General features: G+C 54.9%; 4 protein-coding genes across 4 annotated transcripts; 2 read left to right on the forward strand and 2 right to left on the reverse strand.

Annotated features, from left to right (window-relative positions):
• Positions 1 to 142: 142 nt before the first annotated feature.
• On the reverse strand, positions 143 to 2673 carry C8Q71DRAFT_347832 (MFS general substrate transporter). Its single transcript, XM_047917976.1, has 10 exons — positions 2614 to 2673; positions 2159 to 2556; positions 2060 to 2090; positions 1898 to 2005; positions 1727 to 1840; positions 1465 to 1665; positions 1262 to 1412; positions 1059 to 1208; positions 784 to 1002; positions 143 to 733 (listed from the first exon to the last, which is right to left on the reverse strand). Exons 2-10 carry the CDS (start codon positions 2414 to 2416, stop codon positions 349 to 351), a joined length of 1617 nt encoding a protein of 538 aa, XP_047783068.1. The 5' UTR covers positions 2417 to 2556; positions 2614 to 2673; the 3' UTR covers positions 143 to 348.
• A 935-nt stretch (positions 2674 to 3608) lies between these two features.
• Positions 3609 to 5019, reverse strand: C8Q71DRAFT_820528 (Mob1/phocein). The gene is made up of 5 exons (XM_047926183.1): positions 4761 to 5019; positions 4481 to 4707; positions 4310 to 4403; positions 4129 to 4256; positions 3609 to 4074 (listed from the first exon to the last, which is right to left on the reverse strand). The coding sequence occupies exons 1-5, from the start codon at positions 4781 to 4783 to the stop codon at positions 3794 to 3796; spliced, it is 753 nt and encodes a 250-aa protein (XP_047783069.1). The 5' UTR covers positions 4784 to 5019; the 3' UTR covers positions 3609 to 3793.
• Positions 5020 to 5135: 116 nt separating this feature from the next.
• C8Q71DRAFT_347881 (uncharacterized protein) lies at positions 5136 to 12590 on the forward strand. Its single transcript, XM_047917977.1, has 16 exons — positions 5136 to 5854; positions 6289 to 7214; positions 7271 to 8114; positions 8172 to 8380; positions 8437 to 8709; positions 8768 to 8991; positions 9050 to 9209; positions 9266 to 9499; positions 9554 to 9768; positions 9822 to 10113; positions 10166 to 10468; positions 10523 to 10651; positions 10712 to 11050; positions 11099 to 11257; positions 11309 to 11368; positions 11424 to 12590. The coding sequence occupies exons 1-16, from the start codon at positions 5203 to 5205 to the stop codon at positions 12405 to 12407; spliced, it is 6003 nt and encodes a 2000-aa protein (XP_047783070.1). The 5' UTR covers positions 5136 to 5202; the 3' UTR covers positions 12408 to 12590.
• A 197-nt stretch (positions 12591 to 12787) lies between these two features.
• Positions 12788 to 13278, forward strand: C8Q71DRAFT_738733 (uncharacterized protein). Its single transcript, XM_047922669.1, has 3 exons — positions 12788 to 13009; positions 13059 to 13174; positions 13231 to 13278. Exons 1-2 carry the CDS (start codon positions 12849 to 12851, stop codon positions 13138 to 13140), a joined length of 243 nt encoding a protein of 80 aa, XP_047783071.1. The 5' UTR covers positions 12788 to 12848; the 3' UTR covers positions 13141 to 13174; positions 13231 to 13278.
• The last annotated feature ends 1369 nt before the right edge of the window (positions 13279 to 14647 follow it).

The raw sequence follows: 14647 nt of genomic DNA on the forward strand, positions 1-14647 counted from the left end.
CTGCCGATCTGCGACGAGGACGCCCCGGTCGTGGCAGATGCGTTCTTGCTGCACCACGATGACATTCACAGGAATATGTGCATGCGCAACGCCTTAGAACAATTATAAATGACAGTCGGTGAGATGAAGACCCTGGCGTGAGTTCCATCCATGTGTGCGCTTTGGGCGGTAGCTTCTCTCCATACGCTAAGTTACTGTAGGTGACAATGAGCTTCCGTAAGAGTCTGCGTTCACTAGCCGGGGTACCCCTCCGCTCTACTATGTGCGGGTGACCCATCAATGTACAGTACATCCGCAATGTATCTACGACGCCATGGCAGCAGTCTCATTTAGTCTGAGTTGATATGGTCACTCTATGTAATCTGTCGGGTCAGCCACAACCGTCTCCTCTATCGTCTGTTTCTCTTCCGTAACCTTCTTCTCTATGTTGATTGCATTCACGGTTACATCTGCAGCCTCTGGTGCAGCCTTTGTCCGGTCCCGACTGGGCGCGACAACGTTCTTCATGAAGAACAGCAAAGAGAGCGTCTCCGCTGCTGTCATACCCACGATGAACCACAGGCCGGCCTCTCGCCCTGAGAAACTGTCCGGGCCGCCGTGTGTCTGCTGTACGGTAGTTTGGATGGACGTGATGATGGCTGTGCCCGCGGCGCTTCCGAACTGCCCTGAGGCGGTCAGGATAGAGCCCACTGTCGCTGCGATGCGGGGCGGGGTCACAGCGAAGAGTGCGATACTACGCGTAGCATGTCAGGCGCATTGATGACCGCTATTTGTGACACTCACTTCGTTGTCCCGAATACGATCGTCGTTCCTGCCGTACCCAGAAAGAAGCCGGGGAAGGCGAACTGCCAGTAGCGCGATGCAGAACCCCCGAAAACGAGTAGTATGGTACCGATCAGGACTAGTGCCTGTCCACCCAGCATGACCCACTTGAGACGAAAACGTTGTTGCAGAGAGCTCGTAAAGGCCATGAAAAGGACAGACACAAGGCCCACTGGTAAGCTGGGCGTTCCATCAGTCAAAAGTCGCGATACAGCCGACGGACGCAGAATACTCACAAATGGATGGCAGTGTAGATAGTCGACCATCCGAGAGCGTCTTGGTAGAACCAGGAGTACAACAGTTGCACGGAGGCCCACCACATACGAGGCTGCAAGCCGAGGATCACGATGATTGTGAAGTTCTCGTACTTCCACATTTTCAGAGGTCTGCCCAAAGTGATGAGACATACGGTCGGCTCCCCCGGAGGCTGTGTACATACACTGCAGCACGTTCTTCTGGGGTGTATGCTTCACAGACAAAGAACCCGATACCCAGGGCGATTGAGATCACCAGCGGAGCGAGAGTGGCGGCCTTGCTCCATCCGACGGCGGCTCCATTCGTGACTGCATACACGAAGAGGACGAGTGCAGCTACGAATATCACATGAGTCATCGGCATGCAATCCAGGACGATAGGGTCTACCTGTCAGCAGTGATACGCCAACGATGTCTACTCTCTTGAACGTCTCAAGGCGAGACCCAGTGTTATTGTCGTGGTTCCTCGAGAATGGAAGGAGGACGGTTACAAGGGAACCCATCAAGAAACAGACTGCAGTGATGAAGTAGAACACTGCAGGCCATGACGCAAAAGACACCAGGAGTGCACCGATGATTAATCCAAATACTAGAAACACATCGCCTGAACATCCAGACAGTCAAGGGCGACTCCTGAGTACGGTACGTACCGTTACCCAGACCAGCACAACCGGCAAAGGCGGCTACCGCTCTGGACTGTACATGCGGCGTAGGGAACATCCGCACAATGATCTGCATCGCCGATGGAATGTTAAGTGCCGCGCCTGCAGGTGTCGATCGAGTCAGTGATATGGGCTATTAAGTGGCGGTAGAGCACTGACCCACTCCCATGAAGCCTCGTAGGAGGAACAGCGGGATTTGCGCACGCGTAAAGGCGCATCCAAGTGACGTGAAGGAGACGAGGAATGCGCCCACAAGGAAGACATATTCTATCCTGTTTGTTAGTTCACGCAACATCCTACGCCCGTCATGCTGGGACGTACTCGGGCTGTATAAGTCACTCAAGCGGCCACTCTACAAGCTCGTTATGAGTGATGTATGCATAGAGTGAGACAAAGGCTGAAACATTGCACTGTACTCACAGTGAGTAGGAAAGCTGCAAACGTGAGCTGATAGGCACTTGTCGTCCACACAGACACCGCGTCCGAGATGTTCAGGTCTGCCGAGATGGGCGGAGTCGCAGCAAACAGAGCGGAGATGCTGAACGAGTCGATAAATTGGGCCATGCAGAAAGTCGCAAGCAGAGTCATCTTTCGCGCGACGGACAGAGAACTGAGCTGCCGGGCGGGAGGCGGCGGCGTCGTCGTCATCACGCTAGAAGCTTTCGGTGACGAGGCCATGTCTGCAGAAGTCCTGATCAAGACTCAGTCAATGGCAGCTGAACGGGTGCAGGGGACAGCTGGCTCGCAGACGCGGAGGCTTCCGCGAAAGCCCTTGACCTTATGGTGGCCTGCACGCCCGCGACGAGGCGAAGATATGACTGTGTGCAATCATGAGTGTCTCACGGTCTGACGGCAGACTGTATGCGGCCCATCACCTGAGGAGAGGAATCGTCACGAAGTTGCCCGCGGAACTGCACCAGCAGGCCTGTGATCCTGCTTTATAACGGACGGACTCTGAGGGGGAAGACGCGCGGGTGGGAATGCGCTGTTTAACGATCGGGTTCGATCAGACCGTCACCACGCTCGAGATCTGTTGGGCTGAATCGCTCGCCGTAAAGCAATCGTAGAGTTTTGTGGTGTTCTTGCTCCCTTTTTCTCTGTGCGAGTCTCCTGCTGACAAGAAATATCACTTAAGACCCAGGCAGTGATATTTTTGGCCTCACACACCTGGCACACAGATGATGAGGCTGCTATCTGAACTGATTGACGGACGGACACGTCAACAGTAGCGCTGCTTCGCGACGATTGGCCGGAACTTGAGACTCAGAAGGAATGCGCCAGTGATGATCAGATGGCGTGGCATTGCGCCCACACGGCAAGCTTCCCTATTTCTATTAAAAACTCCTGGCATTCAACGAGGCTTCTTACAGTCAGAGGTATTGTAGGGCGACGGCAATCATAGAGTAGCCTCACCTTGCGCATCATAGTATCCACACAGCACCCAATACTCACTGCAGAGAAGGACCGCCTGGGAGAAAAGAGGATATGGCCGCCTCCAATCCGATACACTGCGGCGGGACGCCCAGCGCGCCCCCGGACGCACGCGCGCGGGCATAGCCATGTCGCGCATTTCCAATGTAACTACATGCACCATCTCGCCTAGCATCCACGCTCGAAGACACTGGCAGCTGTTGTCTATACAGACCTACGAGTTGCTCCATGAGGCATGCATGGTTGATCAAGCTAAGAACCCGCGAGCGCACCTAGTTCAGCATTGGGGAAGCTTTGCAGATATTAACGTTGTTTTGACAAGAGGGGCGGAGTAGGCTGCTGCAGACGTTAGTTCCCGGTCTGGTGTTCAACGACTTGTAAACGCCTATTGTAGCGTTGAACCGGAGGTTCGCAAAACCGCGCCCGTCACATGAGGCTTGCAGAAGCAGAACAGTCTATGCATCGTCAACCCGACCTATCTTACATTTTCCGAAAGCGGACCAGAAAGACCGCGATGTATCCACAAGGTATATGACGAACCCGTCGCCTCGCATGCACCGTCCCGACCATGAGGTCCCTAGGCCTTTGAAGCCATTCCGTACGCGCACCTCGAGCGCATGCCCATCAAGCGTTCGGTGACTCGAGGATGCCCATCTCCTTCCAGCGCTCCCAGAGCGCACCGATACCTACCGGGACCCCTGGCTGGCCTTTCACATCCTTGATGTCCAGGAGCTCGTACTCCTTGCCGAACGCAAGGAAGTGCGCAAAGAGCGAGTTGAAGTGAGGCTCGCTCCGGAGATGCAGGATCTGGGGGTAGTGCGCATAGTAGAGATGCGCGAAAACGCGAAGCAGCTGTCTGTAGACGTGCTTCACGGTTGACGGGAAGGTCTGGGAAAACTCGCGCCCTGAGATGGAAGGGAGGTGAGCGGCTCTGCGGTCGGACACGATGGATAACGTACCTGACTTGGTGGGGAACACGTTGTCATCGTCCAGTAGGTTCTGTATCCATGTCATGACATAATCTATGTATGTTGGCGCGGGCAGCTGGACGCTCTTCCGATCTTGGTTAATCCAAGTGTAATTCAGGCTGTGAAGAAGGGCGAGTCAGTGACAAATGCAACTAGTTACTGTGACGCATACTTTGGGCCGGCACACATGCTGGGACACGACTGCGATGTGCAGCATTCCGCGAGTACACCGTAGAACGAGTTGAGGTTCTGATAGAAGTCGAAAACTGCAGGCAGACATGTCGCAGGGCGGAGAACACGTTCAGCTGTCAACTAGGCTGCACGCGCACGAAGCTGTACGTACTGTTGACAGCAACCCATTCCATGACGTCGGCATACTTGGGCAGCATGACGATGTGTTTGAAGTTGCCTTTCACTAGGGCTGCCTCGACGAACGGGCTGCAAAGGTAGAGAGGCTTAGCGACCCCAGGTGAGGTCGGTGTGCCAGGAAGCGATTCTTCAGATGGACGGCGTGATAAGGTTGGTGTCGTGGAACGTTTAGGAGGACGAGGCGCACGGTTCATTGACCGCCTTCGATGCATGAGCGAGAATCCTCTATTATTTCGAGCCAACACATGACATACCCGATGGAATTGAAGAACGACATGACAACGCGAATCGATGAGCGGACAGAGCGGCTCTTGGGCGAGTCTGAGGCGACGGGGGAGAGAAAGAAGCAAAGAGGAGACTAGTCTCAAGACAGATAAGTGAAATCTTCCGAGGCTCTGGGAAAGGACGGGACAGAAGTAATATTGAAGGTCGAACTTGGGTCGAAACGCAGTCGAAACCGCGGATCAGAAGCGAAGGGCAAGAGTGGAGGCACGTGATCGTGGTTGCTGCACTGCACCCGGAATGGAAATGCGTCCCCGTGCTTGCGCGTGTTTGGCTCCGAGGCCGCTGCCCAGCACGAACAAATAACGCGAGCCACGATGCGCGCATTGTATTCTGCACGTGCATACGTTCTTGTTAACCCAACCACCCACCTCTCCCCCTCCCTTGCCTCAGGGCCTGTCTCGCCAGTCTGAGATGATGAAGACCAGACGAAAAAGCAAGGCAGCAGCGGCAGCTGCTGCCGCAGAGGCCGTGGCCCCTCAGGAGGTCTCGACGAGGGAGAACTCTCCCGTACCGACTCCAGCCACACATGATGCCATAATGACTGTCGCGGTCCCGGAGGACGTCGATGCTAGCGTACTCTCTGGTCTGTTGCCAGAGATTGATCTACGTGCTCCTTCACCAGATGCGATCGTCGCTCTGTATCGCCTTGTGGTCGCTCAGGCTTCTGACGGTGACGCCACTCAGCGTGAGCTCGAGGAGGCTCGTGCTGAGATCGACCGCAAGAATGTAGAGCTTGAGCAGGCATTGCAGGACAAGGAGTCCGCAACTTCAGAACTTGAGAGCACCCTCGACACCGTGCGGAAGGAGCTCGAACAGGTCAGACGAGAGAAGGATGAGCTCGGTGCGTACCAGGTGGCGGGTGCGCGCATACAACACTTATGTCTCTCCGTAGCCACTTCCCGTGCTTCCCTGCAAGCACAGATGTCCACAATGTCGACCACGCAGTCCTCCTCCTCTGTGGAGGTTGAGGCGCTCAAGCACAAGATTGAAGATACGGAACGCGAGAAGCGCAACCTCGTCACGGTCGTAAGCAGGCTCAAGGATGACAGTGCACAACGTGAAGGTAAGCTTTCAATCGCACATAAGGAACACAGTGGGCAGGGGCTGTCCTTACATCCACTGCATCAGAGTGCCACGGAGGTAGTGGCTGGCTATGTAGTGGCTGCTCCCCCTCTAGCATGGCTTTCTGTTACAGTGTATGTAATGAAAGCGTCCTATTTGTGCATGTGCTCAGTAGGAACGCGTTGTCGGATCTATTCCACCTCGTGGAAGTGCTTGTCCCTGCAACTGTCATATCTCATCAGTCCTTGCATTCTATGAGAGGCAGATGAACAGCTGCTGGCCAAGAGGTCAGGCATCATGCCTCTTGCGTTGTGCTGTGGCATTCTAATGACCGATCGCCTTGGCCATCGTCATGGAATTGGTTCCTGTACCAATGTCTACACTATCTTGTCCCTTTCACCGTCACGCATGCGAATTCTAAAATACATCCTCCAGACGAAATCCAGACTCTTCGCACGAACCTCAAGCAAGCACGGCAGGACCATCAGGCACTGGAAAGTCAACTTCGGGAATTGCGCTCGGCGGAAACCGCTGCGAAGTTCAAGGTCGATTCGCTATCTCAACAGTTGAAACTCTCCCAGGAACATGCCGAGCGGATGTCTAGCGACCTCAACGCCAAGGTCGAGGAGTATGCCAACTACCGCCGGACGAAGCATGCGGAGTTCGCACAGTTGCAGACACAGCATGACTCGCTCGTCCAGGGACATGTTGCGACGGAGAGCCAGTTGAAGGCGCTCCAGTCCGCACATTCGACCCAGTCTCACCAGCTGACGCAGGCACTCGCAAGGGTGCAGACGCTCCAAGGTCAACTCGCGGAACAGGAGGCGACCTTCTCCAGCGAGGCCGCCAGCCTCAAGCGGCTTGTGGAGATGATGGAGGCGCGCGAAGCCCAGGCGAAGGCAATTGTCGAGGGCATTGAACAGGACTACGCGGGCATCAACGAGCGTGCAGGCCGACGGGAGGCGGCACTCAAGGATGAGATCGAGGACCAACGCCAGCGCGCGGAGCAGGCGGAGAAGCGGGTGGAGGAGCTCGAGGCGGTGATGGAGAGGTTGGACCGTGGCGAGTTCCCTATGCCATCGTTCAGCTCGGAGGCGTTACAGGGAACGCCGCGCACGCCTGCTCGTACACCGGGCACGCCGTCTCTGATGATGAACGGCACGCCGGACTTCCTTTCGCAGAGCATCTTGGGTCTCAGTCCGACGGTCGCGATGGCGAGCCGGGTGCAGAGGAATGGCAAGACGTTCACGGAGGTTTATGCCGACTACGTCCGGTTGCAGGAGGATTATGCTAGGAAGTCGGCGGAGTTCGACAACATGGAGGGGACGTTGTCTACCGTATTGGGTCAGATTCAGGAGAGGGTATGCATGTTCCGCTCGATTGCCTTCTATTGCCGCACTAATGCGTTCGTATTCAGGCACCCATCTTGACTCAACAACGCGCCGAGTACGAACGCCTGCAACAGGAGGCCACACAACTCGCGTCACAGCTCTCACAAGCACTGGCCGAACGTGATGCATACGCTCAGTCTTCCGACGAGACTGCGCAGAAGTTCGCGAAGAGTTCGCGCGAGAACGATCTTCTCCAGAAACAACTCAATGATCTTGGTCGGCAGATCCGCATGCTTCTCAAGGAACTCGGTCGCATTCAGGACCCCACCATCCCGTCCGACGCGGAGTTGGAGCTCGACGAGAACCCCAGGCCAGCCGAGACCATTGAGGAGGTCATAACGAATCACCTCGTCCTCTACCGCTCGATCCCTCAGCTCCAGGAGCAGAATCAGAAGCTGCTCAAGGTCGTCCGGGAGCTTGGAACCAAGATGGAGTCAGAGGAGAAGGAGTACCGGGAGACTCTGGAGCGTGAACAGAGCGAGGCCGTCATGGAGGCTCACGGCGCGATCAAGCAGCTCCAGGAACAGCTCGAGAGCCAGGCGAAGAGCAGTGAGATCACCATTCAAGCGTACATGAAGGAGCGCGACTCGCTAAGGGCTCTGCTCGCGAGGGAGCGTTCCGGCCAACCCCCTGTTACTGTCAACGGTGATATTAACGGCGACATTGTCCCGGCTCCGGCTTCGGTGCCGACTCCTCAGACCAACCTGCAGAAGGAGCTTGTTGAGGCCCAGACCCAGTTGGAGATGTACCAGAACGAGATGGGCGTGGATTCTGTCCGCTTGAGGGAAGAAGTCGTCCTTGCTCAGCGTGACGCAAACCAGCTGCGTGTGTTGCTTGCCAAGGCGAACGCGAAGATCGAATTTATGGACGGTCAGTGATATCCCAATATAAATTCCGAGAGAGTTGCTGATCTTCGAGGTCCTGCAGAACGTCACCGCATGATCCAAGATCAGTCGACGGCACAGAACCGCGAATTGGATAGCCTCTCGAAGCGGAATCAAGACCTCTACGATCAGTACATGCGTATCGACATTGAGTGTAACCGTGTCTCGGAGGAGTTCCTCGTTGCCAATGGACAGCTTGACAAGCTTCGGAACGAGTGCGCCAATCTGCGTGCTGAGAGGAAGATTTGGCAGGTACGTAATTCATTTTGACTCGGCATCAACACTGGTATCTCATTTGCGTTATTCAGAGCGTGCAGGATCGTTTGGAGGAGGAGAACCGCATCCTCAGTGTGGAGCGCTCTCATTTGTCAGATCTGATGCAGAACGTGCAGAAGATGCACAGCGATCTCGAGCGATCGGGCGAGAACGACCGACGCCGACTGGAGAGCCAGATGCAGATGCTCGAGAACCAGACTCAAGATCTTCGGACGCACTTGTCGGCGGAACGCGACACTCTCCGTCATGTCTCTCTGCAGAAGGACATCGAAGTAAAGGAATTGCAATCCCGCGTTGAGAAGACCGTAAGCTACGCTCGCATGGTACGACTAGGACTCATACTCACTATGTGACAATTCACAGACAGCGGAGTTCTCGAAGACTCGTGAGGCCCTCATCGCGGCGGAGACGAGCAAGAAACATCTCGAGGAACGTGTTGAGGAACTGACCAGGCAGTTACACGGTAATGAAGAGAAGCTGGCTGTGTATGAACGTCGTGCCACCGGTGTCAATGGCATCGCCCCACAGCGCACCGGCGAAGACATGACGCGGGAGCAACAGCTTGAAGCTGAGGTGGCCGATTTACGGTTCGTTTTCATCTGTCGGTCGGTCATAATGCGGTTCGGCTAACATGATGGTCAACAGCTCTGCCTTGAAGGTTGCTCAAGTGGACCTGTCTACTGCACGGAGCCACGTTCAGCAGTTCCAAGAGATAAGTCAAGCAAATGAGACGGCCTTGGCTACTTTGAACGCAACTTACGATGAGTACAAGTTCTCGACCGAGGCCGAGCTCACGAGACGCGCGGTAAATTAGATCACTCTTGACGAGACGAGAAGACATACTTACTATTTTTGTCGTAGTCCGAGTTTGATGCTTTGCAAGCGAAATTGCAAGCCGTCCAACAGGAGCTTGATCAGTTGTCGCAGAAGCACGCCGAGCTTCAACGGACCCTGGAGACTGACCGGATAGCTTGGGCGAACGATCGAAAGACGCTCGAGGACACCATCATCGACATGAGCACGTCCGAGAGGAACACCGAGAACGATCGTGTCTCGCGCGAAAGTGAGGTCAGGCAACAAGAGCAACGGGCACGGGTACGTTGAGAAGTTTGGTTCATGATGACGCTTCGCTTACATCGATGGGGTCAGGCTGCCGAGGAGCGCTACGCGAGTGAGGTTGTTGCTCATGCCGAGGCTCTCAAAGCTATCACGGACCTCAAGGAACAGCTGGCACGGGTGCGCGTTGCGGCACGCGAGAAAAGCGCTGTCGCAGAGACCGCGGAAGCCAAGCTGGCAGCGTCCGAATCCAGCTGGAGGCAACAGAAGGAGGCTATGGACAAGGAGATCGTGGACCTCAATACAAGGTGTGTTTCAATTGCCTAGGGCAGGTGTCATTTTTGATCGACCTTGTCGCCAGATGCAAGGAACTCAATGTGCAGAACGGTCTACTGCATCAGCATCTCGAATCAGTCAGCTCGCAGGCGGCACGCATCAAGCAAGCAGCGGACACTTCAGCTCCTTTAGCGGGAGAAGCAGACGATGCAGATACCAAGGTCTCAGAATTGCGTTCTGTCGTCGCATACCTGCGCAGGGAGAAGGAGATCGTCGAGTTGCAACTGGACCTGAGCAAGCAGGAGAATGCGCGCCTGAGGACCCAAGTTGATTATCTGTCGCACAACCTTGAAGAGACTCGCAAGACGCTCTCGGAAGTAGGTAACGACAGTACTGTTCAATTGCTGTGACGCTCACCGGCGTACCTAGGAACGTGAGCGTGCCGTTGAGGCCACGTCATCCGAGGCCCAGCATGCTGAGCTTGTTGAGAGGATCAACCAACTTACCATTCTGCGGGAAAGCAATGCTACTCTCCGTACTGACTGCGAGTCGCATGCGAAACGTGCTCGCGAGCTGGATGCCAAACTTCGGCAGTTGTCTTCCGAGCTGGACCCGACGAAAGAGCAGCTGCGTATCGCGCAGGCCGAACTCGAAGCGAAGGATCAACAGATCTCAGGTCTGGAAGACGAAAGCCGAAGATGGAAAGAGCGCAACACACAGCTCCTCAGCAAGGTACATGTTGTGATTCAATATGTAGACGAGCTTTGACCTGACTCGCGTGTTTAGTACGATCGTATCGATCCCGCAGAGGTCCAATCCCTCAAGGATGAGATTGAGCGTATCAAGGCAGCCAAGGGAGAGATGGAGAATGTTGTCAAGGAGCGCGATGAACAATTGACTCAGCTGCAAGAGAAGGCATGTGGTTCGCCACAACATCATCACAGACTTGTATTGACCCATCGCCTGCTCGTTAAGGTTACTGTCGCAGACACGACCATCAAGAACCAGAGGGAGATCGGCCAGAAGAACAACCAGAAGTACAGGGCCAGTTTCGAACAGTTCACTGCGACGAAGGCCGAACTCAATGGGCAGATCGCTCAGCTACGGACCGAACTGCAAACTGTCACCGCTGAGAGGGATCAGTTGAAGTCACAGCCTCCTGCTATCTCCCCAGACCCGTCGAAGGAGCAGGAGTTGACTCAACAACTGGAGTCACTGCGCTCGGAGAAGGATGCGCTCGAGAAAGCACTAGCGGACGAAAGAGCAGCACATTCGAGCGCTGCCGCTCCTGTGGCCACTCTGCAAGCCGCGATTGTATGTATCTGTTCTCGTCGTCTTGTATCATCACTGACAGTCTCGCAGGCATCATTGACGGAAGAGCGAGACAAGCTCAGCCAGGAGAAGGCCACATGGACGTCTTCGGCTGCTACCTCAGGGGACTCGTCGCAGATACCGCAGGAATGGGAGTCTGAGAAGAACGAGCTCATCAAGACCCGTGATGAGGCCCTCGCTCAGGCCAAGGTCAGTTCGTCACAGCACTTGCCAATGATCGTGTACTCATCACGTCTCTAGGCTTCCGCTGAACAAGCACAGAAAGCCACCGAAGAGGCCAAGAGCATTCGTTTTGCGAACGTAAGCTCCTGCTGACATCGTTGATGTGTTCAGGCTTGCTCATATCTGTATGCAGGAGAAGTTCCAGTCTAAGATCCAAGACCTCTCGAGGGCTCGAGCGGCTGACGGTGAACGAGCTGCGACACAGCAACAGGCCGCCGTCGAGGCTGCTGTTGAAAAACTTCGTAACGAGCTGCAGAGCGCACCACCCTCTGCTTCATCCGACGAAGTCGTCGCGCGACATGCGCAAGAGCTGCGTGACTTGGAGTCCAAGCTGACTGCCAAGTTCAACGAGGAGATGAAGGCTGCCGTTGAGAGTGCTGCCGCCGCCGCTCGTGCGGAGTCCCTTGCTTCATCATCAGCCGGTGGTGATCAGCAGGTAGCGATCCAAGAAGCCCTAGCTGCGCACGAGCGAAAGTTGAGGGAACAGCATGAGACGGAGATCGCTGCGGCCGTAGACCGGGGCAGGATGGAGGCAGCCGCCAAAGGGAAGCTGAAGGATCAACAGCTTGTCAAAGCGCAGAACAAGCTGAGGGAACTCGAAGCTCAGATCCTTCAATGGAAGCAAGCGGGTATTATCAAGGAGACAACACCCACAGGCGCCAAACCCGCGGCTGTCAGCGCTGCAGTACCTACTGTGGCGAAACCTACAGCTGGGACCTCTGCTACTGCTGCCTCTACCTCCACCGTTGCTGCTACCGGCGCCAAGGCGCTTCCTCGCAAGCCATCATTGAATGCTGCTGGGCAACCGGCACAGGCTGTATTGGCTGCCGGGGCCGGACGTGGAAGGGGGGCGACTGTGCGTGGTGCCGCTCGTGGTGCTGCACAAGGCCTCTCGATCAAAGGAACGGCGGCAGGTCGTGATGCTCCCGCTCAGGCACCGGGCGGTACAGCAACTGAGGGCAGTGGCGTATCGATTATGGGGGCAGCTAGCAAACGTGCACGTGAAGAAGGCGACGCGTCGTCAGGAGAGGACTCCCTCGCCAAACGACTCAAGCCCGCTGACGGCAACAGCAAACCTATAATGTTGCGCCGGGATCGTGTGCCTCCACCATCATAGCTTCCACAGACAATCATCCGCTTATTATCCCCGTACTAGTAGCATCGCGTTTCCGTCACCGCATCACAGTTTTGTTAAGTTATACGCTTGTATCAGTCGGAATGTAGTATCTTGCACTCAAATCATCGCATCTTGGCTGTTTGAAAGACACAGCAGCTGGACATGAGAAGCATTGGTTCGATCTCACTGAGGGCATCTACGTGTGAGTCTTTGTCGACGCCGACGGCTTACGTCGAAAAGTGGTGGCATAGTATACCAGAGAGCATCAATCACGTATGCTTGTTGTCCCCAGAGAATTGGATGCTATTGATGAGGATAGAACCCAGAAGCGAAAGGGTGGCTGACCCCGTCACCGAGTCGTCATTAATCAACTTGAAGGCGTTTGGCGAGTCGGTTGTATACTAGCTACTTAGTAGTAGCTCGTTGTAGCTCGGCGTCCACATGTGGGCGCTTGTTTGTGCGTCTTGGTCCACCGTCGCCCAACTTGATGATGATGTTGTCCCTCCGACCGCAGTCTACTTGAAACCAACTGCGTCGTACTACCCGGAAGTGTCAGGTTTGTCAAACCCATGTCGACTAGCAGGGTTGCTGACAGCGCGGAGGTGAGCAACCCGAACCCGGGGCGCAGTCAGGACTAAGTCACGTCTCTAGATGCGCAACCGTCATCTCCAACTGGCACTGGCAGGTAAGTCAAACTGAACGAGTTGAACGAGGCACCTTGAACCTGCCTTGAGGAGAAAGTGTTACGTTCACTAAATAGTCGTAAAGTGAGCAAAGGTAGACCTCATTCAGACTGAGTCTCCACTGACTTGTCCAATTGTAGATGGAGTCCGAGGAGTCGATACTACTTTCTTCAAGCTTCAAGCTCCACCTCCCGGACTGTACTTCGACAGTCGGTGTCAGTGTTGGACCTTGCTATTACGGGCCCCATTTGGACGCTTGCCAACGTTGGACGTGGGGCGTGAGTAGAAACGTTGATGACTCTGCTAATTGCTCCAGGTCATATTCGAACCAGAAACACTCACAATTGCTCCTGTCTCACTTGGTCTTGCGTCATACACAAAACTACAAGGTATCCGAGCGGTTCTTGGGCCATCAGTTCAATGCAAACTTATTGTATAGCACCGCACCACATCGTCATCGTCCGTCCATCGCCGGCAGCGTGAGGTGCGTGGATTCAGTTTTGAGAACCACAAGCACAGAAAGTACCATAAAGCCACGCATCTCTTGAATTACGCAGCTGTTTTGGCTCTCCAACTCTGCGTACTATAATGTCAGAGTCACTGTATGGGCCGTACTACTCACTGTCCGGGATTGCGTGGCAGCCCTAGTGCCTGGTCGGTATACAATTTCTGACCTTTTTGTGATCCCAGACTAATCAGCGGTAAGCAATTTGTATCGATACGCTCAACGAATCGTCCTAACCACACGGTGATCAAATAAAAAACAGTACGTCGTGCGCAGCGTTCTGCACTAACCTGGCACTGAGTCGGCCGGCGTGAGCTATGCTCACCGACAGGACTTGCCGTCACGGTATGGATCGTCTGGTGTCCGGACGTGGCGATGATTACCCAAATAACCCGCATGCCAGTGGCTAAGTATACATTTGGCCGGAGTAACAAGTACTCACGGGGAGCCGTACTGCGCTGGCCAATCCGGATCCGTGTCCCACAGTATCAAGTACCTTCAGTTCGTCCGGCGGCTCGTATTAGGTCCCAGTATGCCTCGACTTCATGTTCCATTGGGACATGGATCAAATGGTGTCTCGGCTTCTTGGTACTATGTCTTGCCATCCTCGCGACGTCTACGGGTCCTTTGTATAAAAAGGTGAGTGAATCAAGTTGGAGTTTTTGCACCGTGACATCCGCCGTGCGTGTCGACTCGGAACGAGTATGTTCTGGCTGTGTCAGTGGACATGCCGCTTTGTCCGCTGGCCAGTTGCGTACAAGTACTCACGGTGGGCGCCTTGGCTGCCAACGTGTTACGGCCCTGTAGCTCCCCACTAATTTTTTTTAGGATCGCCTCAGAGCCTCACTACTTCTGTGCAGACGAAGCCCTCATCGATGAACACCTTGCTCTTTGAACCATAAAACAGGACGCGTTCTCTCACCAAGTCTCCAATTCACGCGGATTATGGAGCGTAGGGCGTAGTTTCCCTTCGTTGGTCCGTTCACGATTTTCAAGATGTCCGTCCGGCGCTGCAAGGAGGTTCGCCCGAGGTGCGATTGAACAAAGCGGAG

The sequence above is a fragment of the Rhodofomes roseus genome (assembly GCF_022264815.1).
Source record: "Rhodofomes roseus strain CIRM-BRFM 1785 chromosome Unknown C8Q71scaffold_3, whole genome shotgun sequence".
NCBI lineage: Eukaryota > Fungi > Basidiomycota > Agaricomycetes > Polyporales > Fomitopsidaceae > Rhodofomes > Rhodofomes roseus.

Bases quoted from the DNA above. Each gene is read 5' to 3' on its own strand.
- C8Q71DRAFT_347832 (XM_047917976.1), bottom strand. From the start codon at position 2,416: ATGGCCTCGTCACCGAAAGCTTCTAGCGTGATGACGACGACGCCGCCG. The intron at 2,091-2,158 runs GTGAGTACAGTG...ACGAGCTTGTAG, and splicing joins TTGCAGCTTTCCTACTCACT to AGTGGCCGCTTGAGTGACTT. The intron at 1,666-1,726 runs GTACGTACCGTA...ATGTGTTTCTAG, and splicing joins TTGTGCTGGTCTGGGTAACG to TATTTGGATTAATCATCGGT.
- C8Q71DRAFT_820528 (XM_047926183.1), bottom strand. From the start codon at position 4,783: ATGTCGTTCTTCAATTCCATCGG. The intron at 4,708-4,760 runs GTATGTCATGTG...CATGCATCGAAG, and splicing joins TCGTTCTTCAATTCCATCGG to GCGGTCAATGAACCGTGCGC. The intron at 4,404-4,480 runs GTACGTACAGCT...GTCTGCCTGCAG, and splicing joins GGAATGGGTTGCTGTCAACA to TTTTCGACTTCTATCAGAAC.
- C8Q71DRAFT_347881 (XM_047917977.1), top strand. From the start codon at position 5,203: ATGATGAAGACCAGACGAAAAAGCAAGGCAGCAGCGGCAGCTGCTGCC. The intron at 10,652-10,711 runs GCATGTGGTTCG...CTGCTCGTTAAG, and splicing joins TGACTCAGCTGCAAGAGAAG to GTTACTGTCGCAGACACGAC. The intron at 11,258-11,308 runs GTCAGTTCGTCA...TCACGTCTCTAG, and splicing joins AGGCCCTCGCTCAGGCCAAG to GCTTCCGCTGAACAAGCACA.
- C8Q71DRAFT_738733 (XM_047922669.1), top strand. From the start codon at position 12,849: ATGTGGGCGCTTGTTTGTGCGTCTTGGTCCACCGTCGCCCAACTTGAT. The intron at 13,010-13,058 runs GTGAGCAACCCG...TCACGTCTCTAG, and splicing joins GGGTTGCTGACAGCGCGGAG to ATGCGCAACCGTCATCTCCA.